The 26,857-nt window shown below is 38.1% G+C and overlaps 1 protein-coding gene across 1 annotated transcript in view; it reads left to right on the forward strand.

The window, feature by feature from the left end:
• LOC128658145 (protocadherin Fat 4-like) overlaps window positions 1-26,857 on the forward strand; it is a 651,406-nt gene that overhangs the window by 353,401 nt on the left and 271,148 nt on the right. The window contains exons 28-33 of the mRNA XM_053712644.1: window positions 1,153-1,289; window positions 5,770-5,961; window positions 7,139-7,230; window positions 8,230-8,382; window positions 10,048-10,230; window positions 20,811-20,858. Coding sequence (XP_053568619.1) covers window positions 1,153-1,289; window positions 5,770-5,961; window positions 7,139-7,230; window positions 8,230-8,382; window positions 10,048-10,230; window positions 20,811-20,858 — 805 coding nt within the window. The remainder of the gene's footprint in view (window positions 1-1,152; window positions 1,290-5,769; window positions 5,962-7,138; window positions 7,231-8,229; window positions 8,383-10,047; window positions 10,231-20,810; window positions 20,859-26,857) is intronic.

The raw sequence follows: 26,857 nt of genomic DNA on the forward strand, positions 1-26,857 counted from the left end.
TCTTTCCAGTCTGTGTCCAGTGTGTTTATTGGAATGAACCAGCCAAGATTCTACCGTCATCTGAAGACAGTGTTGAAGGCACTTTTTCAAATCTTACCAAGCACACAGATGGAACGGCATTCTGTCAAATCAATTTGTTATTAGATCTCCCTGTGTTCCCAATGTGCTTGGTGCGATTGTACTAATATAGATGTTCAACCAGCTCAACAAAGGGAGAAAATACAGTATATCGCAATAGAAAACACTACCACTCACTGAATGTCTAGATGGTGTGTGACCCCATGATGAAGATCATTAGTTTACCTTCTAACTTTCCTGAGTTGCTGTTATTCATAGATATTTCGGTATTCAGGATTGTACAGAAAGTTCACTTGATTACCTTGTTACCAAGATGTTTGAGCATTTTTGTTCGTAATCAAATAAATCTGCAACATAAACTGGGCATCCACTGGTACCCTGTACAGATTTCTTCTCATGAGCAATCTAGGCCTTGGTGATGCGTTTAATATCATTGAAACGTTTTTTTACAATGTTCAGCATTCTTCTTGTAAGGTCATGTAGCACCTTTTCTGTAATTTTTACCCAAATTAAAGTTTTATGCATTGTTAATGTCTGCTTAGCTTTACAACCAAACAGATAGTCATAGTTTTCAAGAATCTTGTCCACAAGTATATTGTTTTGGTTGTGAGAGAATTGGACATTTTGTCCAGATTTTGTTTTCCAATTCTGGGTTACATCCCTTCCAGAAGTCATCTTAAGTACTGTGACAATTTAGCTGCTACTAATAAATACTTTATTTATATCACTTTACATGCGTTAAATTTGCCATGATTGTGAAACCTTGTGCATCACGTGAGCATTTACGTATGCTTCTCATTCGTTCTCAGATTCTTAAATTCAAATATTCACATGCCAAAATTATTATTCGCTGATTTTTGCATTGAATATGATGCAACATAGTTCAATTATTTTTTTAAATAAACATGGTTGCCGGTCCAACTTCCATGTCTAGCAAATCAAAGCGGACAGATTCGCTAATAGAGAAGTGAACAGGTTAATGCCTTAATAAATGGGGCCCATTATTAAAACTTAACCTGTTTGCAAGTAAGTTCTCCATAGATAAACATGTTTTTTTCTATTTTGTCACCACAGGCCCTTTACCCAAGAATATGGCTCAATTAAAAATCACTGTTGAAGATGCTAATGAAGCACCAGTGTTTGAGAAGCAACTATATGAAGCAGAAATATTTAACTCTGTCCCATATGAATATCCAGTGGTCAAAGTAGTGGTAAGTTTCTGTAGGATGTTAAAGTAATATATATGTATAATTTTATGCTTATCTTAACATGAATCAATCTCCCTGTTAAAGTTATATACACTGGCCTAGATTTAGAGTTCGGCGGTAGCCGTCAAAACCAGCGTTAGAGGCTCCTAACGCTGGTTTTGGGCGCCCGCTGGTATTTGGAGTCAGTGATTAAAGGGTCTAACGCTCACTTTTCAGCCGCGACTTTTCCATACCGCAGATCCCCCTACGCCATTTGCGTAGCCTATCTTTTCAATGGGATCTTTCTAACGCTGGTATTTAGAGTCGTTTCTGCAGTGAGCGTTAGAGCTCTAACGACAAGATTCCAGCCGCCTGAAAATAGCAGGAGTTAAGAGCTTTCTGGCTAACGCCGGTTTATAAAGCTCTTAACTACTGTACCCTAAAGTACACTAACACCCATAAACTACCTATGTACCCCTAAACCGAGGTCCCCCCACATCGCCGCCACTCGATTAAAATTTTTAACCCCTAATCTGCCGACCGCCACCTACGTTATACTTATGTACCCCTAATCTGCTGCCCCTAACACCGCCGACCCCTGTATTATATCTATTAACCCCTAACTTGCCCCCCACAACGTCGCCGCAAGCTACTTAAAATAATTAACCCCTAATCTTCCGACCGCAAATCGCCGCCACCTACGTTATCCCTATGTACCCCTAATCTGCTACCCCTAACATCGCCGACCCCTATATTATATTTATTAACCCCTAATCTGCCCCCCACAACGTCGCCGACACCTACCTACACTTATTAACCCCTAATCTGCCGAGCGGACCTGAGCGCTACTATAATAAAGTTATTAACCCCTAATCCGCCTCACTAACCCTATCATAAATAGTATTAACCCCTAATCTGCCCTCCCTAACATCGCCGACACCTACCTTCAATTATTAACCCCTAATCTGCCGACCGGAGCTCACCGCTATTCTAATAAATGTATTAACCCCTAAAGCTAAGTCTAACCCTAACACTAACACCCCCCTAAGTTAAATATAATTTTTATCTAACGAAATAAATTAACTCTTATTAAATAAATAATTCCTATTTAAAGCTAAATACTTACCTGTAAAATACATCCTAATATAGCTACAATATAAATTATAATTATATTATAGCTATTTTAGGATTAATATTTATTTTACAGGCAACTTTGTAATTATTTTAACCAGGTACAATAGCTATTAAATAGTTAAGAACTATTTAATAGTTACCTAGTTAAAATAATTACAAATTTACCTGTAAAATAAATCCTAACCTAAGATATAATTAAACCTAACACTACCCTATCAATAAAATAATTAAATAAACTACCTACAATTACCTACAATTAACCTAACACTACACTATCAATACATTAATTAAACACAATTGCTACAAATAAATAAAATTAAATAAACTATCTAAAGTACAAAAAATAAAAAAGAACTAAGTTACAGAAAATAATAAAATATTTACAAACATAAGAAAAATATTACAACAATTTTAAACTAATTACACCTACTCTAAGCCCCCTAATAAAATAACAAAGCCCCCCAAAATAAAAAATTCCCTACCCTATTCTAAAATACAAATATTACAAGCTCTTTTACCTTACCAGCCCTGAACAGGGCCCTTTGCGGGGCATGCCCCAAGAATTTCAGCTCTTTTGCCTGTAAAAAAAAACATACTATACCCCCCCCCCAACATTACAACCCACCACCCACATACCCCTAATCTAACCCAAACCCCCCTTAAATAAACCTAACACTACCCCCCTGATGATCTTCCTACCTTGTCTTCACCATGCCAGGTTCACCGATCCGTCCTGGCTCCAAGATCTTCATCCAAGCCAAGCGGGGGCTAGACATCCACTGAAGAAGTCCAGAAGAGGGTCCAAAGTCTTCCTCCTATCCGGCAAGAAGAGGACATCCGGACCGGCAAACATCTTCTCCAAGCGGCATCTTCTATCTTCTTCCATCCGATGACGACCGGCTCCATCTTGAAGACCTCCAGCGCGGATCCATCCTCTTCTTCCGACGACTAGACGACGAATGACGGTTCCTTTAAGGGACGTCATCCAAGATGGCGTCCCTCGAATTCCGATTGGCTGATAGGATTCTATCAGCCAATCGGAATTAAGGTAGGAATTTTCTGATTGGCTGATGGAATCAGCCAATCAGAATCAAGTTCAATCCGATTGGCTGATCCAATCAGCCAATCAGATTGAGCTCGCATTCTATTGGCTGATCGGAACAGCCAATAGAATGCGAGCTCAATCTGATTGGCTGATTGGATCAGCCAATCGGATTGAACTATATTCTGATTGGCTGATTCCATCAGCCAATCAGAAAATTCCTACCTTAATTCCGATTGGCTGATAGAATCCTATCAGCCAATCGGAATTCGAGGGACGCCATCTTGGATGACGTCCCTTAAAGGAACCGTCATTCGTCGTCTAGTCGTCGGAAGAAGAGGATGGATCCGCGCTGGAGGTCTTCAAGATGGAGCCGGTCGTCATCGGATGGAAGAAGATAGAAGATGCCGCTTGGAGAAGATGTTTGCCGGTCCGGATGTCCTCTTCTTGCCGGATAGGAGGAAGACTTTGGACCCTCTTCTGGACTTCTTCAGTGGATGTCTAGCCCCCGCTTGGCTTGGATGAAGATCTTGGAGCCAGGACGGATCGGTGAACCTGGCATGGTGAAGACAAGGTAGGAAGATCATCAGGGGGGTAGTGTTAGGTTTATTTAAGGGGGGTTTGGGTTAGATTAGGGGTATGTGGGTGGTGGGTTGTAATGTTGGGGGGGGGGGTATAGTATGTTTTTTTTTACAGGCAAAAGAGCTGAAATTCTTGGGGCATGCCCCGCAAAGGGCCCTGTTCAGGGCTGGTAAGGTAAAAGAGCTTGTAATATTTGTATTTTAGAATAGGGTAGGGAATTTTTTATTTTGGGGGGCTTTGTTATTTTATTAGGGGGCTTAGAGTAGGTGTAATTAGTTTAAAATTGTTGTAATATTTTTCTTATGTTTGTAAATATTTTATTATTTTCTGTAACTTAGTTCTTTTTTATTTTTTGTACTTTAGATAGTTTATTTAATTTTATTTATTTGTAGCAATTGTGTTTAATTAATTTATTGATAGTGTATTGTTAGGTTAATTGTAGGTAATTGTAGGTAGTTTATTTAATTATTTTATTGATAGGGTAGTGTTAGGTTTAATTATATCTTAGGTTAGGATTTATTTTACAGGTAAATTTGTAATTATTTTAACTAGGTAACTATTAAATAGTTCTTAACTATTTAATAGCTATTGTACCTGGTTAAAATAATTACAAAGTTGCCTGTAAAATAAATATTAATCCTAAAATAGGTATAATATAATTATAATTTATATTGTAGCTATATTAGGATTTATTTTACAGGTAAGTATTTAGCTTTAAATAGGAATTATTTATTTAATAAGAGTTAATTTATTTCGTTAGATAAAAATTATATTTAACTTAGGGGGGTGTTAGTGTTAGGGTTAGACTTAGCTTTAGGGGTTAATACATTTATTAGAATAGCGGTGAGCTCCGGTCGGAAGATTAGGGGTTAATAATTGAAGGTAGGTGTCGGCGATGTTAGGGAGGGCAGATTAGGGGTTAATACTATTTATGATAGGGTTAGTGAGGCGGATTAGGGGTTAATAACTTTATTATAGTAGCGCTCAGGTCCGCTCGGCAGATTAGGGGTTAATAAGTGTAGGTAGGTGTCGGCGACGTTGTGGGGGGCAGATTAGGGGTTAATAAATATAACATAGGGGTCGGCGATGTTAGGGCAGCAGATTAGGGGTACATAGGGATAACGTAGGTGGCGGCGGTTTACGGAGCGGCAGATTAGGGGTTAAAAGTGTAATGCAGGGGTCAGCGATAGCGGGGGCGGCAGATTAGGGGTTAATAAGTGTAAGGTTAGGGGTGTTTAGACTCGGGGTACATGTTAGGGTGTTAGGTGCAGACTTAGGAGGTGTTTCCCCATAGGAAACAATGGGGCTGCGTTAGGAGCTGAACGCTGCTTTTTTGCAGGTGTTAGGTTTTTTTTCAGCTCAAACAGCCCCATTGTTTCCTATGGGAGAATCGTGCACGAGCACGTTTTTGATGCCGGCCGCGTCCGTAAGCAACTCTGGTATCGAGAGTTGCATTTGCGGTAAAAATGCTCTACGCTCCTTTTTTGGAGCCTAACGCAGCATTTGTTTGAACTCTCGATACCAGAGTTAAATTTATGGTGCGGCCAGAAAAAAACCCGCGGAGCGTTAACAGCCCTTTTACCGCCGAACTCTAAATCTAGCCGACTGTGTTTTATTTTTTTTATATAATAAGACTTTTACAAAGATTAGTAAATCAGTTATTATCCTATGTCCTAAACTCTGAAAAATTTAAATGCAATTTATAATGTTATTTACTGCAAACTCTTGGGACTTTTTTGTTTTTAGGCAAAATATCCGCATTTAATGAAAAATGCCTCAATTGTCTACAGCATGGTAAATCAATCGGGGGATGAATTTGATATTGACAAGTATACAGGACAGATCTTTGCAAAATCTTTAAATGGAGAAACAGGAACCTACTATTTTAGAGTGCAAGCTATGGGCCAAGGTGGTCTCTCTGCCCAAACACTTGTTAAGGTGACCAGTTTCTCCGTAATGTATTATACTGATTAAAGTGTACTGTTTAACAACAAGCTCATATGGTCAAAAATAATCTCTGGAACAGGGGCATAACTGCAGGGACCCTCACACCTCTAGGGGCCCATCTGGTCCTGGTATCCATAGTGATGTCAATACATGGGGGCTTGGTGAGACCAACGTTCCAACTGCATCATGCATGGCTGCTCTGTGTGCCTTACTCCTTAAACTGTGAGCCCTGTTTTGCAGTAGGTTAATACTTACCTATATAATGTGGTTGCAGGGTTTCCAAGATGGCCACCACAGTGCTGCTGTAAAAAAAAAAAAAAGATCACCATATTTGTATAGGAAGGCTGCTGCATTCCATATCCTGTGGCACTTAATAACCAAAGAAGAAGGGTAACTTAGAGCCAGACAGAAGAAGCTTCTCTTTCTCCTATGTGGTTGCTGGCTCCGTTTATTGCAAACAGCCAGAAAGGGTGCTGTTGAAATGGGGGGAGCCCTCTACAGCCTTTACCCTGCGGCAAAGTAAAGTCTAGTTACACCCCTGCTCTTGAGCAAAATTAACTTGTAAGAAAAAATAACCTCAAATCAAATAAATCATTTAGATTTTATAGTGGAGAACATGCAATATGGAGTTGTTAAAGGGACACAAAAGTGCAATAACAAGCGAAGGCTCATTGTGAATGTACACATAGTTTTAGCATTTCTTGAATACATGGATGAATATGTGGTATAGGTATTGTTTTAATTTAATAATGAGTAGAATGGCTGTAACACTATGAAATTGGAAATCATTTAAAGGTTTTATTATGTAATTATATTGTGTGATTTCATGTTGATGCTAGTTCTGTCCAAAATGTTGGCATTTTTGTTACTGTTGTCAGATTTTCACAATAGTGAGTTTCTTTATATTTTTAGAGATATCTACACTAAAGGGAGATTAAACACTAAATACATTTGATAAACATAGTATTGGGGTTATTTCCTGCCTCTCCCTCCTTGTTTGCACAGCCTCTCTCCCTGTGCACCATTTCTTCTTCAGATACATGCAGTGTTACCTAGGTTCCATAATGGTAGCCCCCTTGATTATAGGGAGGTGCATGAAAAGTTTTTAGTATCCCTTTAATCCACTGAATTTAAAATGTGGCTGTAAATTTTGTTTTCTATTTTGCAGATAACGCTAAATGATGTATCTCAAGATGTTGTGGATCTTAAAATTAACCAGACTGTGGACACTATGGAGCCCTTTGTTCCTAAAGTGATCAGGTAGTAATTAGATAATATAATAAATTAGGTGTCAAGAAGAAAAAAAAATTCCACTGAGTTTAACTCTCATATATTCTCTTTAAACCCTGTTTTTATAATAAGAAAACACAACTGAACTTGCAGTAATACATTTTAAAAGCCTACCAATTTCAATTCACTATCTCTTCAGTTCCACAGTTTGATTGTTACAATGAAAGATGTTTTCGTTGCTGGAGGTTAAATTTCCTCTACCCTTTAAAGGGACAGTCAACACTAAGGGGCCGAAGTATCATTGTGCGAGCGGACATGTGGATCATGTCCTCTGCACATCGATAAATGCGGACAGCATACGCTCTCGCCATTTATCATTGCACCAGTTCTTGTGAACTGCTGGTACAATGCCGCCCCCTGCAGATTCACGGCTGCTAGCAGGGGATGTCAATCAACCCGATCATAGGAGATCGGGCTGATTTCTGGTGATGTCTGTCTGCCACCCCAGAGCAGGCAGACCGCTGCTTCATAACTTGTGTTTCTGGTAAGCCTAAAGGCTCGCCAGAAACACGGGACATCAAGCTCCATATGGAGCTTGATAAATATGCCACTAAAATTGTCATTGTTTAAAAAGATAGATAATACCTTTACTACCCATACCCTAGGTTTGCACAACCATCGTTATATTAATATACTTTATAACATTTAAGCCTCTAAATTTCTTCCTGTTTCTAAGCCACTCCAGACAGCCTCTTATCACATGCTTTTGTATTTGCTTTTCACAACAGGAGACTGCTAGTTCATGTGGGCCATATAGATAACATTGTGTTCACGTCTGTGGAGTTATTTAAGAGTCAGCACAACACAGCACTAATTGGCTATAATGCAAGTCAATAGATACTAAATAAACATCTAGCCTGTTTTTAACCATGAGCAGTAAAAAAAATAATAAAAAAACAAATTAATTAATGATCATACTGTTTACTCTGATTAACTGACACATATTCAGAATGTATGTAAAATTTGCAGGATTCTGGAAAACATACTCCATCAAAATGTATCAATCACAAATATATTTTCCAATGCCACTAACATGAAAAAGGAGAAAGAAGAGGAAACGACCATCAGTTTTCAAACCTTTGATAAGGATGGACATCTGGTACCAGCTGAACATGTTATTAGGTAAGAATGCCTTTATGGTCATGCTATTTAACTTATACTAATACAATGGGGCTTATCTATCAAGCTCCGAAAGGAGCTTGACGGCCCGTGTTTCTGGCGAGCCTTCAGACTCGCCACAAACAGCAGTTATGAAGCAGTGGTCACAAAGACTGCTGCTCCATAACCTGTCCACCTGCTCTGAGCAGGCGGACAGGAATCGCAACAATTCAACCTGATCGGGTTGATTGACACCCCCTGCTGGCGGCCGATTGGCTGCGAGTCTGCAGGGGGCGGCGTTGCACCAGCAGCTCTTGTGAGCTACTGGTGCAATGTTAAATGCGGAGAGCGTATTGCTCTCCGCATTCAGCGAGGTCTTACGGACCTGATCCACACGACATTTCTTAAATATGCCTCATTATGTTAAACATTTTTAGTGATTGCAAAACAGGAAAAGCGTGTGTTGGATTGTAATATAAACACCTTTCTTTAACAGCACAGTAGAGGGCTTCAACTACAGTCCTCAAAATATGTTAACTTAGACGAGTGTATGTCCAAAAGATTTGTTTAGATTTTTCCCAACATTCGTTTCATCCGAATTGCGTTCATACCGGCATTTGTTTCAGATGAATATTGGATTCAGATTTGTTACAGTTAATTCCAAAGGGAATTTAAATTTTAACAAAACTCTTATATTATAGAATTCGAACAATTAATACAACCTAACTTTCAATGTCAACGGAAAATATAACTTTCTGACTGAATTTAAGTCAATTTTAGTTATTTGTTAAAGGAAATTTAACAGCATTTCTGATTGCTGAGAAGTTAAAAATACCTGTACTCATAAGTGCATCAAAAGTCCCAGAGCTCAAATCTTCCTGATAAACCACATAGCTTTAGACAACTTGAACGTTAATCTGTTGTTACACTATAACAGGTCAAGAAATAAACATACATATAATATATATACTGTAAATATGTGTGCCAAATAAAATAAATACATCTTCCATATTCAAATATAAAGATAAAAATTGATAGATAGATAGATAGATAGATAGATAGATGATAGATAGATAGATATGTGCATGTTTAATACCGGTATATACATATAGGACACACATATATTAAAGGGACATGAAACCCAAAATGTTTGTTTCATGATTCAGACAGAGCATGTGATTTTAAACAACTTTCAAATTTGCCTCTATTATTTAAATTGCTTCATTCTCTTGGTATCCTTAGTTGAAAAGCATATCTAGATAGGCTCATAAGCAGCAATGCATTATTGGGAGGTAGCTACTGATTGGTGGCTGCAAAAAATGCATCTTTTCATTGGTTCAACAGATGTCTTCAGATAGCTCTTATTAGGGCACAGTTGCTCCTTCAAAAAAGGATACCATGGGAATGAAGCAAACTGGATTAAAGAAGTAAAATGGAAAGTTGATTAAATTAACATGTTCTATTTGAATCATGAAAATTAAGAAAAATAAAAATGTTGAGTTTCATGTCCCTTTAAACATGCACCTATCTATCTATCTATCTATCTATCTAAGAGAAAATCAACCATGTGTAAAACAATGTAATTAAAGCCATAAACTAATAAACCAACATTGTTATAGTATGAAATAATTTAAAACAATAAATTATTAATAGAGCCTGATTTGTATACTCTTTTTGTACAATTTTCAGAAATCTTATCCACAATATTACAAATATTATGAAGAAGAAGTTGGAGCAAATTCTTAAAAGACCTGTGGATATTTCAATATCTGAACATCCCAAACCTCCTTTGAGCCAGGCAATTATAATTGCCATAACAACATCTGTTTTAATGGTCTGTACTCTGATTGGTTTGGGAATATGTATTTCTAGGTAAGTGCTTTTTCATTTTATTTTATTTACTCATGGTTGTAATTAGGATAAAATTGTAGGTGCAATAAAGAAGCATATAAACAGAATTTGACAGTATATAAGAACTAATAGGCCCATCAAGTCTAACCATACATACACTATATGGCCACAATTATGCGGACACCCTACTAATTATTGAGTTCAGGGGTTTCAGCCACACACAATACTAACAGGTGCATAAAATCCAGCACATAGCCATAAAATCTCCATAGACAAACATAGCAAGTACAATGAGTTGTACTAAAGAGCTCAGTAACTTTAAATGTTGCACAGTCATAGGATGCCACCTTTGCCACAAATCAGTTTGTGCACTTTTTGCCCTACTAGATCTGCCCCAGTCAACTGTAAGTGTTATTATTCTTAAGTGGAAGCATCTAGGGTTAACAAAAGCCTAGTAACAAAATTGTAGCCCACGGTAGTTCACAGAGCTGGCCTGCCCGGGGGGGAAGCAGGTAGAACCTAAAAATTGTCTATCATTTGTTGCCTAACTCCCGACAAGGTTCCAAAGTGCCTCTGGAAGCAACATGAGCACAATAACTGTTAATTGGGAGCTTCATGAAATTGGTTTCCAAAGCTGAGAAGCTTTACACATGCCTCACATCAACTAAAAACATTTTCTCTGGAGTGATGAATCACTTCACTATCTGGCAGTCAATTGGAAGAATTTGGGTGTAGCAGATGCCAGGAGAATGCTACCTACTGTAAAGATTGTTGGAGTAGGGATAATGGTCTGGGGCTGTTTTTCAGAGTTTGGGCTAGGTGCTTTAGTTCCAGTGAAGGGTCCAGTGAAGGGTTATCTTACATCTAAACTGTGGCAACAGTTTAGGGAAAGCACTTTCCTGTTCTACCATGACTGTGCCCATTGAACAAAGCGAAGTCCATCAAGGCATGGTTTCAATAGTTTGGTGTGAAGGAACTCGAGTGGCCTGCATAGAACCCCGACCTCAACCCCACTGAACACTTTTGGGATGAATTAGAACGCAGACTGTGAGCCAGACCTTCTTGTCCAACATCAGTGCCTGACCTTTTAAATGCTCTTTAGGCTGAATGGGCACAAATTCCCATAGTTACACTCAAAAATCTCGTGGAAAGTCTTCTGAGAAGAATTGTGGCTGTTATAGTCACAAAGTGGAAGGAGGATAGGTGAGAATTGGCGCTTATATCAACCCTAATGCCAAGTATAGAAGGGTCTCTCTCTAAGAACCCTGAGGAGGATAGTAGAATAATGTAAGCGGAAATACTGGAACCAAAATGACAGGGGAATACAGTTCACTTACGAAATAAATAAACATAACATTTCGTTTCTAGATCTGGACATTGAAACCAACAATGACCAATTTAATACCAAAACTTTCTTTAAGAAAATAGATTCCAACAACTTTATTCATGCTACAAGCTGCCACCTTTCAAAGTGGAAAGAAAATATACCCAAAGCACAATTTCTGCGGATTAGAAAAAACTGCACTAACCTAATAGACTACGAAGAACAGTCTAAAATTCTAATAAAGAAATTTAATGACAAAGGGTATGATGATATAACAATTCAGGATAATTTCAATAAAATAAAAGACATAGATAGAAAAGATTTACTTAAATATAAAAGACATGAAGATCCTATAGGCATAAAAGAAATGGAGGATATATCTGTCCCTTTCATTACAAACTATAATGGGGACCATAAGACTATCGAACGTATTATTAAAAAACATTGGCACCTAATTAGAGAGGATCCAATTATTGGAGATAAGATCTCTATTAACCCAAGATTTATATACAAAAAATCAAAGAACCTAAAGAGCACATTGGCCCCCAGCGAGTTTAAAACAAATAATCAGTCCAAACAACATGACCTACTAGGGAACATAGTCAAAGGCTTCTTTCCCTGCCATTGCTGCAGATCCTGCCACTACACAAATAAAACCAAAGAATATACGTCAACTCAAACGGGAATAACCTACCATATAAATGACACTATCAGATGTACAGATAAAGGAATCATATACCTCATACAGTGTAGTTGTAATATGCAATATTTAGGAGAGACCTCTAGAACACTCCGCGAAAGAATTAGAGAACACCTTTGTATCATAGAAAAAGGCAACAAGGAAACACACCTATACAGACACTTTAGAGAGGTCCATAATAACCGACTTAAAGACTTTAAATTCTGGGGGATTTCAAAAGTCAAACCAGAATGGAGAGGAGGGAATTTTGAAACAAAGCTCCTAAAAAAGGAAGCCGAACTGATATATACCATGAAAACACTGCACCCATTAGGCTTAAACTCAGAACTTGATGTAGCTCCTTTTATGTTTGACTAAAACTTCCCCTAACGGTCTCTATTAGATATGCCTTTTAAGAACAATCGGAACCTCCTTTCATTATTTGCCCAAGTATGCAACCACCAAATGCAAAACTTTGGAATAGTCTGTCTACATTTTTTATGTCATATACACATGTGTTTAACTTTTACATATGTGTTTAATTTTACCCCTAATACACTAAGAACCGTTTTTCATAACTAACTTACGTTTGCAAGTACCAAATGTAAAACTTTGGAATAGTCTGTCAATGTCATATACACATATGTGTTTAACTTTTACCTATGTGTTTAACTTTTACCTATGTGTTTAACTTTACCCCTAATACACTAAGAACCGTTTCTTTCATGTAATTAACAAGAGTCCATGAGCTAGTGACGTATGGGATATACATTCCTACCAGGAGGGGCAAAGTTTCCCAAACCTTAAAATGCCTATAAATACACCCCTCACCACACCCACAAATCAGTTTTACAAACTTTGCCTCCAAGGGAGGTGGTGAAGTAAGTTTGTGCTAGATTCTACGTTGATATGCGCTCCGCAGCAAGTTGGAGCCCGGTTTTCCTCTCAGCGTGCAGTGAATGTCAGAGGGATGTGTGGAGAGTATTGCCTATTGAATGCAGTGATCTCCTTCTACGGGGTCTATTTCATAAGGTTCTCTGTTATCGGTCGTAGAGATTCATCTCTTACCTCCCTTTTCAGATCGACGATATACTCTTATATTTACCATTTCCTCTACTGATTCTCGTTTCAGTACTGGTTTGGCTTTCTACAAACATGTAGATGAGTGTCCTGGGGTAAGTAAGTCTTATTTTCTGTGACACTCTAAGCTATGGTTGGGCACTTTATTTATAAAGTTCTAAATATATGTATTCAAACATTTATTTGCCTTGACTCAGAATGTTCAACTTTCCTTATTTCCAGACAGTCAGTTTCATATTTGGGATTATGCTTTAAATTATCATATTTTTCTTACCTCAAAAATTTGACTTTTTTCCCTGTGGGCTGTTAGGCTCGCGGGGGCTGAAAATGCTTCATTTTATTGCGTCATTCTTGGCGCGGACTTTTTTGGCGCAAAAATTCTTTTCCGTTTCCGGCGTCATACGTGTCGCCGGAAGTTGCGTCATTTTTGACGTTATTTTGCGCCAAAAATGTCGGCGTTCCGGATGTGGCGTCATTTTTGGCGCCAAAAGCATTTAGGCGCCAAATAATGTGGGCGTCTTATTTGGCGCCAAAAAATATGGGCGTCGCTTTTGTCTCCACATTATTTCAGTCTCATTTTTCATTTGCTTCTGGTTGCTAGAAGCTTGATGTTTGGCATTTTTTTCCCATTCCTGAAACTGTCTTATAAGGAATTTGATCTATTTTGCTTTATATGTTGTTTTTTCTCTTACATATTGCAAGATGTCTCACGTTGCATCTGAGCCAGAAGATACTACAGGAAAACCTCTGCCTGCTGGATCTACCAAAGCTAAGTGTATCTGCTGTAAACTTTTGGTAGCTATTCCTCCAGCTGTTGTTTGTAATAATTGTCATGACAAACTTGTTAAAGCAGATAATATTTCCTTTAGTGATGTACCATTGCCTGTTGCAGTTCCCTCAACATCTAAGGTGCAGAATGTTCCTGATAACATAAGAGATTTTGTTTTCTGAATCCATAAAGAAGGCGTTGTCTGTTATTTCTCCTTCTAGTAAACGTAAAAAGTCTTTTAAATCTTCTCTCTCTACAGATGAATTTTTAAATGAACACCATCATTCTGATTCTTTGGACTCTTCTGGTTCAGAGGATTCTGTCTCAGAGATTGATGCTGATAAATCTTCATATTTATTTAAGATGGAATTTATTCGCTCTTTACTTAAAGAAGTACTAATTGCTTTAGAAATAGAGGATTCTAGTCCTCTTGATACTAATTCTATACGTTTGGATAAGGTTTTTAAAGCTCCTGCGGTTATTCCAGAAGTCTTTCCTGTTCCTAATGCTATTTCTGCAGTAATTGCTAAGGAATGGGATAAATTGGGTAATTCATTTACTCCTTCTAAACGTTTTAAGCAATTATATCCTGTTCCGCCTGACAGGTTAGAATTTTGGGACAAAATCCCTAAAGTTGATGGGGCTATTTCTACCCTTGCTAAACGTACTACCATTCCTACGTCAGATGGTACCTCGTTTAAGGATCCTTTAGATAGAAAAATTGAATCTTTTCTAAGGAAAGCTTATCTATGTTCAGGTAATCTTCTTAGACCTGCTATATCATTGGCTGATGTTGCTGCAGCTTCAACTTTTTGGTTGGAAACTCTAGCGCAACAAGTAACAAATCGTGATTCTCATGATATTATTATTCTTCTCCAGCATGCTAATAATTTCATCTGTGATGCCATTTTTGATATTATTAGAGTTGATGTTAGATTTATGTCTCTGGCTATCTTAGCCAGAAGAGCTTTATGGCTTAAGACTTGGAATGCTGATATGGCTTCTAAATCAACTCTACTTTCCATTTCTTTCCAGGGAAACAAATTATTTGGTTCTCAGTTGGATTCTATTATTTCAACTGTTACTGGTGGGAAAGGAACTTTTTTACCACAGGATAAAAAGTCTAAAGGTAAAAACAGGGCTAACAATCGTTTTCGTTCCTTTCGTTTCAACAAAGAACAAAAGCCTGATCCTTCGTCCTCAGGAGCAGTTTCAGTTTGGAAACCATCTCCAGTCTGGAATAAATCCAAGCCTGCCAGAAAGGCAAAGCCTGCTTCTAAGTTCACATGAAGGTACGGCCCTCATTCCAGTTCAGCTGGTAGGGGGCAGGTTACGTTTTTTCAAAGAAATTTGGATCAATTCTGTTCACAATCTTTGGATTCAGAACATTGTTTCAGAAGGGTACAGAATTGGTTTCAAGATGAGACCTCCTGCAAAGAGATTTTTTCTTTCCCATGTCCCAGTAAATCCAGTGAAAGCTCAAGCATTTCTGAATTGTGTTTCAGATCTAGAGTTGGCTGGAGTAATTATGCCAGTTCCAGTTCCGGAACAGGGGATGGGGTTTTATTCAAATCTCTTCATTGTACCAAAGAAGGAGAATTCCTTCAGACCAGTTCTGGATCTAAAATTATTGAATCGTTATGTAAGGATACCGACGTTCAAGATGGTAACTGTAAGGACTATATTGCCTTTTGTTCAGCAAGGGAATTATATGTCCACAATAGATTTACAGGATGCATATCTGCATATTCCGATTCATCCAGATCATTATCAGTTCCTGAGATTCTCTTTTCTAGACAAGCATTACCAATTTGTGGCTCTACCGTTTGGCCTTGCTACAGCTCCAAGAATTTTCACAAAGATTCTCGGTGCCCTTCTGTCTGTAATCAGAGAACAGGGTATTGTGGTATTTCCTTATTTGGACGATATCTTGGTACTTGCTCCGTCTTTACATTTAGCAGAGTCTCATACGAATCGACTTGTGTTGTTTCTTCAAGATCATGGTTGGAGGATCAATTTACCAAAAAGTTCTTTGATTCCTCAAACAAGGGTAACCTTTCTGGGTTTCCAGATAGATTCAGTGTCCATGACTTTGTCTTTAACAGACAAGAGACGTCTAAAATTGATTACAGCCTGTCGAAACCTTCAGTCTCAATCATTCCCTTCGGTAGCCTTATGCATGGAAATTCTAGGTCTTATGACTGCTGCATCGGACGCGATCCCCTTTGCTCGTTTTCACATGCGACCTCTTCAGCTCTGTATGCTGAACCAATGGTGCAGGGATTACACGAAGATATATCAATTAATATCTTTAAAACCGATTGTTCGGCACTCTCTAACATGGTGGACAGATCACCATCGTTTAATTCAGGGGGCTTCTTTTGTTCTTCCGACCTGGACTGTAATTTCAACAGATGCAAGTCTCACAGGTTGGGGAGCTGTGTGGGGATCTCTGACGGCACAAGGAGTTTGGGAATCTCAGGAGGTGAGATTACCGATCAATATCTTGGAACTCCGTGCAGTTTTCAGAGCTCTTCAGTTTTGGCCTCTTCTGAAGAGAGAATCGTTCATTTGTTTTCAGACAGACAATGTCACAACTGTGGCATACATCAATCATCAAGGAGGGACTCACAGTCCTCTGGCTATGAAAGAAGTATCTCGGATTTTGGTTTGGGCGGAATCCAGCTCCTGTCTAATCTCTGCGGTTCATATCCCAGGTGTAGACAATTGGGAAGCGGATTATCTCAGTCGCCAAACGTTGCATCCGGGCGAATGGTCTCTTCACCCAGAGGTATTTCTTCAGATTGTTCAATTGTGGGGGCTCCCAGAGATAGATCTGATGGCCTCTCATCTAAACAAGAAACTTCCCAGGTATCTGTCCAGATCCCGGGATCCTCAGGCGGAGGCAGTGGATGCATTATCACTTCCTTGGAAGTATCATCCTGCCTATATCTTTCCGCCTCTAGTTCTTCTTCCAAGAGTAATCTCCAAGATTCTGAGGGAATGCTCGTTTGTTCTGCTAATAGCTCCGGCATGGCCTCACAGGTTTTGGTATGCGGATCTTGTCCGGATGGCATCTTGCCAGCCATGGACTCTTCCGTTAAGACCAGACCTTCTGTCACAAGGTCCTTTTTTCCATCCGGATCTGAAATCCTTAAATTTAAAGGTATGGAGATTGAACGCTTGATTCTTGGTCATAGAGGTTTCTCTGACTCCGTGATTAATACTATGTTACAGGCTCGTAAATCTGTATCTCGAGAGATATATTATAGAGTCTGGAAGACTTATATTTCTTGGTGTCTTTCTCATCATTTTTCTTGGCATTCTTTTAGAATACCGAGAATTTTACAGTTTCTTCAGGATGGTTTAGATAAGGGTTTGTCCGCAAGTTCTTTGAAAGGACAAATCTCCGCTCTTTCTGTTCTTTTTCACAGAAAGATTGCTATTCTTCCTGATATTCATTGTTTTGTACAAGCTTTGGTTCGTATAAAACCTGTCATTAAGTCAATTTCTCCTCCTTGGAGTTTGAATTTGGTTCTGGGAGCTCTTCAAGCTCCTCCGTTTGAACCTATGCATTCTTTGGACATTAAATTACTTTCTTGGAAAGTTTTGTTCCTTTTGGCCATCTCTTCTGCTAGAAGAGTTTCTGAATTATCTGCTCTTTCGTGTGAGTCTCCTTTTCTGATTTTTCATCAGGATAAGGCGGTGTTGCGAACTTCTTTTGAATTTTTACCTAAAGTTGTGAATTCCAACAACATTAGTAGAGAAATTGTGGTTCCTTCATTATGTCCTAATCCTAAGAATTCTAAGGAGAAATCATTGCATTCTTTGGATGTTGTTAGAGCTTTGAAATATTATGTTGAAGCTACAAAATCTTTCCGTAAGACTTCTAGTCTATTTGTTATCTTTTCCGGTTCTAGAAAAGGCCAGAAAGCTTCTGCCATTTCTTTGGCATCTTGGTTGAAATCTTTAATTCATCTTGCCTATGTTGAGTCGGGTAAAATTCCGCCTCAAAGAATTACAGCTCATTCTACTAGGTCAGTATCTACTTCCTGGGCGTTTCGGAATGAAGCTTCGGTTGACCAGATCTGCAAAGCAGCAACTTGGTCCTCTTTGCATACTTTTACTAAATTCTACCATTTTGATGTATTTTCTTCTTCTGAAGCAGTTTTTGGTAGAAAAGTTCTTCAGGCAGCGGTTTCAGTTTGTATCTTCTGCTTATGTTTTTTGTTAAACTTTATTTTGGGTGTGGATTATTTTCAGCAGGAATTGGCTGTCTTTATTTTATCCCTCCCTCTCTAGTGACTCTTGCGTGGAAAGATCCACATCTTGGGTAGTCATTATCCCATACGTCACTAGCTCATGGACTCTTGTTAATTACATGAAAGAAAACATAATTTATGTAAGAACTTACCTGATAAATTCATTTCTTTCATATTAACAAGAGTCCATGAGGCCCACCCTTTTTTGTGGTGGTTATGATTTTTTTGTATAAAGCACAATTATTCCAATTCCTTATTTTATATGCTTCGCACTTTTTTTCTTATCACCCCACTTCTTGGCTATTCGTTAAACTGATTTGTGGGTGTGGTGAGGGGTGTATTTATAGGCATTTTAAGGTTTGGGAAACTTTGCCCCTCCTGGTAGGAATGTATATCCCATACGTCACTAGCTCATGGACTCTTGTTAATATGAAAGAAATGAATTTATCAGGTAAGTTCTTACATAAATTATGTTTTTTTCATAATTAACTTCCGTTTGCAAGTACCAAATGTAAGATTTTATAATATTTATCAAAAAGAGAACAAATACCGACATATGTGTTTAACCTTTAACTATGTGTTTAATCATACTATCATCCCCCAAACAATACTGACTCTTGATCAGATAAGTATGCCCCAATATGCAACCACCAAACATGATATATCTAGAATGTCTGTCTATTTTCTGTATCATATACACATATGGGAAAAATTCTTTACCTATGTGTTTAACTTTAACTCTAAGACAATGAGAACCCCCAGTTCTCTCTTTTTGTCCCTAATTTACTTCTGTTTGTAACTATCAAATGTAAAACACTCTGTAAAAACTTTATATTCCCTGTACAATACTGACATATGTCTTTTACCTCTACCTATGTGTTTAATCAAATTGAGGACTCCAAAAAATACTAACTCTTGAACAGACTTTACTCATAATTTAAGTCGATTTCACTTGACACCATGGATGTGACCATATTACACGTATGGTTGTTCCTTTCTGGAGCAATATGTACTTTTAGTATACTAGTTATTAAACTAAAATTAACAACGGGAAATTTCCAAAAAACTACAAGAGACAATAAGATACCTCCTTAAAAGTTTAAGGGATATAACTCAAATTCCACCTTAACTGGGATCACACACCCCTTTGAACTAACCAATAAGGATGCAGGATAGCCCTATAAAGGAATACCTGCCAGCAATGAGAACACATCTTGAAAAAGCCCCAAGTGAGGGGAGAAACCGGTTGATGACTGTGTCTCATTTCCTACAAGAAGAACTACTGCTAAGCTGAACTCCTTTAAGGCTTGTGAACTTGATACAGCCGCCGAAAGGATCGCTATTGTGTTGAAAAAGCACACAGGACAACTACCAACGCCTGGCTCACTACCCCCAAGGCCTGTGAATTTGAATACAGCCCTCTGAGGGAGCGCACCAGTCTACAAATTGAATATACTGCCAGATGATCTAGTACCTGCACTAAGCACCACAGAATAAGAGTGCCTTGAAGTTACTATCTACCATCATCTAAAGGATTGCTATTACCCCAGAGATCGTTTACATTCTGTTCCTCCCGAAATCAGCTGGACATTTTCAGAAAGGGTGATGTAAGTGAACTACTCTAGGAGTACACACCCACCTACAGAGGATCACCCATCTACAGGACAAACAATATTCAATCTGTGCTCCACAGATTAGCGCAAGGTACCTCACTCGCCCATTAGCTTGATCCAATGCTATTAGTATGATCATCTAGTCACGAGTGTTTTTGTTCACTATAGTGCACTTTCAGGTTAATACTGTTTTAACCCTAGATTATTACTGTTTTAACCCCTGGTTTTTACGCTGGACGTCCAGTTATTAAGTCTGTTTGTATTGCTATTTGTTTTTATTTATACTGTTTGAATATCTCTGCCCTCTTTATACTTATATTTATTTGAGTATAGTTTTCTTCTATCCTCAATCATAGTGTGTATATATATATATATATATATATATATATATATATATATATATATATATTTGTGGTTAATCTTTCCCCTTTCTGTATGTTTTTTCAAACTAATTTAAAGGGCCCCATTAATTACTTTTTAGTATATATGTACTGATTTTATTAACACTGATTTTATAATCTTGATTGTATTGTAATTTTACACTATTAAATATATTTTCTAAGATATATATTAGGCTATTACCATTTATTGACTTTTATAACGATTATATTTCTGCTAAGGTAGACCCTTTTAGGTTACCCGTATATTGTATTTGTGTACTACCCTGCTTTCAGCGCCAGTATTTCCGCTTACATAGTCACAAAGTGGGGCAAACATTATATTAATGCCCATGGTTTTGGAATAGGATGCCCAAAAAGCTTGTTTAGGTGTGATGGTGAGGGGCCCACATACCTTTTGTGAAATAGTGTGTATCTATATATTTTTTTGTGAGCTTAATATTTTGAAGTAATTCTTTGTATTGATATCTTATTAGGAAGAAATCTCCAGACAGTGAAAATGGAGGTGGTGATTTGGAAAAAGGGTAAGTACATAATAAGTACATTTTAAGGGATTTAAAAGTTAAACTTTTATGGTTTAGAAAGAGTATGCCATTTTATCAGACTTTACAGTTTTATTTCTGTTATTAAATGTACTTGGTTCTCTTGATATCCTTTGTTGAAATGTGCACTTAGATAGGCTCAGGAGCAGCAAAGCACTACTGGGAGCTAGTCGGTAATTGGTGGCTGCAAATAGATGCCTTTTGTTATTAGCTCACCTAATATGTTCAGCTAGCTCCCAGTAGTGCTCTACTATTCTGGAGGTGACTTTTACTGTGCGTTAAACCCTTTGCAGTTATATGCGAGTAAATGAGCATTTTTTTAATTATTATTATCTTTATTTCACAATTAATGCATTACAAGAAGTAATACCAATAAAAGAAGAAAGTGAAAAAAGTAAATCAAGGACAACAATAATTAATTTACGGCTAGATTACGAGTTTTGTGTTATGGCTGAAAAAGCCTCATAGCGCTGCTTTTTCACTACCGCTGGTATTATGAGTCTTGCAGGTATTTCTGTACCGCACATTTTTTGGGCCGTAACGCAGCGTAACTACCGCAGCTTTCAAAAATTCCGTTTTCAATGGGACTTCCATAGCGCCAGTATTACGAGTCTGCCTGGGAGGCCAAAAAGTGTTTTACGCTACAAAGCCGTAACATAAAACTCATAACTTAAGTGCTAAAAAGTACACTAACACCCATAAACTACCTATTAACCCCTAAACCGAGGCCCTCCCACATCGCAAATAATAAAATAAAATTATTAAACCCTAATCTGCCGCTCCGGACATTGCCACCACTAGAATAAACATATTAACCCCTAAACCGCCGTACTCCTGCATCGCAACCACTAGTTAAATATTATTAACCCCTAATCTGCTGTCCCTAACATCGCCGCAACCTACATTACTGTTATCAACTCCTAATCTGCCACCCCCAACGTCGCCGCCACTATACTAATGTTATAAACCCCTAATCCTAACCCTAAATCTAACCCTATCAGTTCCAATCAGCCAATAGAATGCAAGCTCAATCCTATTGGCTGATTGGATCAGCCAATAGGATTTTTTCACCTTTGATTCCGATTGGCTGATAGAATTCTATCAGCCAATCGGAATTCAAGGGATGCCATCTTGGATGACGTCACTTAAAGGAACCTTCATTCTTCAGTCGCCGTCATCAGAAGAGGATGCTCCTTGAAGATGGAGCCGCTCTGCCCCGGATGGATGAAGATAGAAGATACTGCCTGGATGAAGACTTCTGCCTTCTGGAGGACCACTTCTTGCTGCTTGGATGAAGACTTCTCCCGGCTTCGTTGAGGATGGATGTCCGGTCTTCAAAAACTGTAAGTGGATCTTCGGGGGTTAGTGTTAGTTTTTTTTAAGGGTTTATTGGGTGGGTTTTATTTTTAGCTTAGGGTTTTGGGCAAGGAAAAAGAGCTAAATGCCCTTTTAAGGGCAATGCCCACCCAAATGCCCCTTTCAGGGCAATGGGGAGCTTAGTTTTTTTAGTTAGGATTTTATTAGGGGGGTTTGGTTGTGTGGGTGGTGGGTTTTATAGTTGGGGGGGTTGTTTGTATTTTTTTACAGGTAAAAGAGCAGATTTCTTTGGGGCAATGCCCCGCAAAAGGCCCTTTCAATGGCCATTGGTAGTCTAGTGTAGGCTAGGTTTTTTATTTTTATTTTGGGGGGCTTTTTATTTTGATAGGGCTATTAGATTAGGTGTAATTTGTTTTTTATTTAGTGTAATTTAGTGGGGGGGGGTTGTAATTTAGTTAATTGGATTTAGTTAATGTTATTTATTTAATTGTAGTCTAAGGTTAGGTGTTAGTGTAACTCAGGTTAGGTTTTATTTTACAGGTAAATTTGTATTTATTTTAACTAGGTAGCTAGTAAATAGTTAATAACTATTTAGTAAGTAGTCTTCCTAGGTAAAATAAATACAAACTTGCCTGTGAAATAAAAATAAAACCTAAGATAGATACAATGTAACTATTCATTATATTGTAGCTATCTTAGGGTTTATTTTATAGGTAAGTAGTTTTAAATAGGAATTATTTGGTTATTAATAGTAGGTTTTATTTAGATTTATTTTAATTACATTAAAGTTAGTGGGTGTTAGGGTTAGGGTTAGGTTTAGGGGTTAATACCTTTAGTATAGTGACGGCGACGTTGGGGGCGGCAAATTAGGGGTTAATAAGTGTAGGTAGGTGGTGGCGACATTGGGAGCAGCAGATTTGGGGTTAATAAGTGTAATGTAGGTGTCAGTGATGTTTGGTGGCAGATTAGGGGTTAATAAGTGTAGGTAGGTGGCGGCGACATTGGGGGCGGCAGATTAGGGGTTAATAAGTGTAATGTAGGTGTTGGCGATGTTGGGGGGCGGCAGATTAGGGGTTAATAAATGTAGGTATGTGGCGGCGACATTGGGGAAGGCAGATTAGGGGTTAATAAGTGTAGGTAGGTGTCGGCGATGTTGGGGGCAGCAGATTTGGGGTTAATAAGTGTAATGTAGGTGTCGGCGATGTTGGGGATGACAGATTAGGGGTGTTTAGACATGGGGTTCATGTTAGGGTGTTTGGTGTAAACATACATTCCGTTTCCCCATAGGAGTTAATGGGACTGCGTTACAGAGCTTTACGCTCCTTTATTGCAGGTGTTAGGCTTTTTTTCAGCCGGCTCTCCCCATTGATGTCTATGGGGAAATCGTGCACAAGCACGTAAAACCAGCTGACCGCAGCTCACTGCAGCGCTGGTGTTGGAGTGCGGTATGGAGCTCAATTTTGCTTTACGCTGCAATATTGCCTGCTAACGCCGGGTTTTTGTAAACATGTAATACCAGCGCTGTATGGAGGTGAGCAGTGACAATAACTTGCAAGTTAGTACCGCGCAGCTCTTACCGCAAAACTCGTAATTTAGCCGTTAATAACAATATATCAAAATTCAGATGTTATGTATTATTTCGGCATAAATTTATGCTGATAAGCCAAGTATACAAGGAAGAATAAGGCAAGAAAAAAAAAGTCCAGATTTAAGCTTCTACCTGCAACAAAGTATATTTAAGAAGAGGATAAATAATATACTTATATAGCGCCAGATTACACGTGGAGTTCTATTTAGCACATTCACTAGTGCGCAAACACCAGCAGAAGTAAACTTTTAACTCGTGCAGGTTATCGGGCGTGTATTACAAGTAAAAAGTAAAATGTTTGTGCAAAAGCGAAATCCATTGTGTGCTAACTGTTCGGCTTCGAATATTGCGACTGTGCTAACTTCTCCCCATAGACTTCAGTGGAGAGTGCAAATTAAAATATCACCTATCGCTCATGCGATAACCTGAACACATTTAACCCCTTAAGGACCCTGTGATGTAGTGACTACGTCCATTAGACTTAAGGGATTAATCAAGTGCGCTATACCTACATGAATTATGAATATTTCACATTCCAATGTTCTGTAGATAGCAGAATATGTTCTATGTATTTTTAAATAGATATTCCTATATATATCTGTATTTATCTATACCTATATATAGTCATCTATATACTGTGTATATATATATAAAACACAGGAATGGACCGCACTCACAGACTGGGTACACATCCTAAGCCACAGCAAACTCCACAGCCCTGAACACTGATATATATATATATATATATATATATATATATATAGGTATATATATATATATAGGTATAGATATATATTGCATCAGATATATGGAGAACTATGTATTTATAAATAAATAGGACATATTCTTGTGACGGGTTAGCGCACATGATTATATGCGGGTTTGCGCAAGAGTGGGGTGAATCTACAGTGTCTGCTGAAAACAACAATATATAATGTGTCAGTTTCCCACTGTAATATAACCTATAGTAGGGCTTAAATGTGAGCAGCATCTAAAGACTCCAAAACAGCTAAGCACATGGGCGAAAATGGCTCAGCAGTTAAGGGGTTAATGTCCCTTTAATGCATATCATACACTAGTAGATATGGCTATAGAAATGTGTCTCATTGCAATTAAGGGGACAGTGTAATGTAATATGTATTTTCGCTTAATGTGCTCCCATTGACTGTCGTCCAGTTGCAGAGTATTAAATGTATTGGTATTTGCTCCTTTAGTTTTTTTTTTTTTAATAAGCTGGCTTTGTTTATTCTTTGCATTGAACTTTTAATCAAATATTGTAACTATTGTGCAATTGACTTTACTGGAACATCCTTTTATTTTATTCTTTAGTGTTAGGGGCATATTTATCAATGTGCGAAGTAGCGTATCATGTCCGCCGCATATGATAAATGCTGATAAATTGCAATGCCGCCCACTGCAGATTTGAATGGGTATCAATCAACCCGATCGTATTCAATCGGGTTGATTTCTGTCCACGGCCTCAGAGCAGGCCGACAAGTTATGGAGCAGCGGTCTTCTGAAGGCTCGTCCGAAACAAGGGGCATCAAGCTACATACGGAACTTGATAAATATGCCCCTTAGTCTTTTTAGTTTAAAAAGGGCACCCTTTAAAATGAACAGTTTATTTAGCTGTATATCACTGGTATTTTTGCAAACAAAAAGTTACATACATTTAGAGGCTGGTGTTGTTAAACGCATAACAGCAGATAAGTATATTTTTGAAAGGATTGTTACTGTATGGCCCATTGGCCTTAGACTGGAAAAGCCTGATATATAGCTATGTTATATATGGACCAATAAAATTATAATGACAGTGTGAAAGATCAGTACAGTAACTTACTAGTATTTTATATAGAAATGGAAACCACAAGCAATCAACATCCTTAAAAAAGACGCATGGTATTGCAGTTATAGTTTAATATATCAATCTCCATTATGTTTATGTTTACATGTATAAATGTCACAATTGTTTTGTTTTTTAATCTCATTTAGAAATAACACTTCACTTTGTTCTTTATTTCTTTGCTGGTCTTACTATACAATAAATATATTTAAAAATATACTAATCCCCTAATTTCTTTAATGACTCAGATAGAGCATGCAATTTTAAGCAACTTTCTAATTTACTCCTATTATAAAAAAAAAAAAAATTTGTTCTCTTGCTATCTTTATTTAAAAAGCAGGAATGTAAAGCTGAGGAGTCGGACCATTTTCAGATTCTGGGTTATGCTTGCTTATTGGTGGCTAAATGTACCACCAATAAGCAAGCACTATCCAGGGTGCTGAACCTAAATTAGCTTTATATTCCTGCTTTTTCAATAAAAATAGCAAGAGAATGAAGAAAAATTGATAATAGGAGTAAATTAGAAAGTTGCTTAAAATGAATGCTCTATCTGTCTCATATTTTGTTTGTTTGTTAACCAGTGGTGTTTCCAGAAATTACACAGGGGGGCACTTCCAGGAGGCTCACTGCTGATTTGTAAGTGGGACCATGACATGAGGTCAGGACTGGTGTCATGGGTGGTGGTAGAGCATGCCAAATGTAGCGACAGGTGGAGCTGGGGTGGGCCTCAGCAGAGTGGTGGCATCCTTTAAGGGGATATGTGGGGGCAGCCATTATTCTGGGAGGGCTTATTCCCCCACTGGCAATGCCACTGTTGTTAACAGCATTTTGCACTAAACATTTTTTTTAAATTGGCAAAAAATGTTTTTGTTCCATGCACAAGTGGTCTGTCTATATGACTAACCCTGCTTCTTTTCATTAGCGACCTGATGATCTAAATGTCGCCATACAGGCAAAACTGTCTAATAAAATATGCCAGTGATATGACATTGTTCATGGGAATCTCTAAAGTCAAATTTTACTTCAACATCTATGTATCTCACTAACAGTGGCATAGCCTGGGGGTCACAGGAGGGTTGCCCCGGGTGCATAATTCTTAGGGACACAAAATGCCTGGCGCGGCTAGTGCCACATGAGGGAATATTTTTTTAATGCAGCTGCCTGCCTGTAGTAGTGGTGCGCACACAGCGCCTAACTGCAACTTTAAATTTAGCTATGTGAGAGGGTGTGGAG

This window comes from Bombina bombina, chromosome 4 (genome assembly GCF_027579735.1).
Source record: "Bombina bombina isolate aBomBom1 chromosome 4, aBomBom1.pri, whole genome shotgun sequence".
Taxonomy (NCBI): domain Eukaryota; kingdom Metazoa; phylum Chordata; class Amphibia; order Anura; family Bombinatoridae; genus Bombina; species Bombina bombina.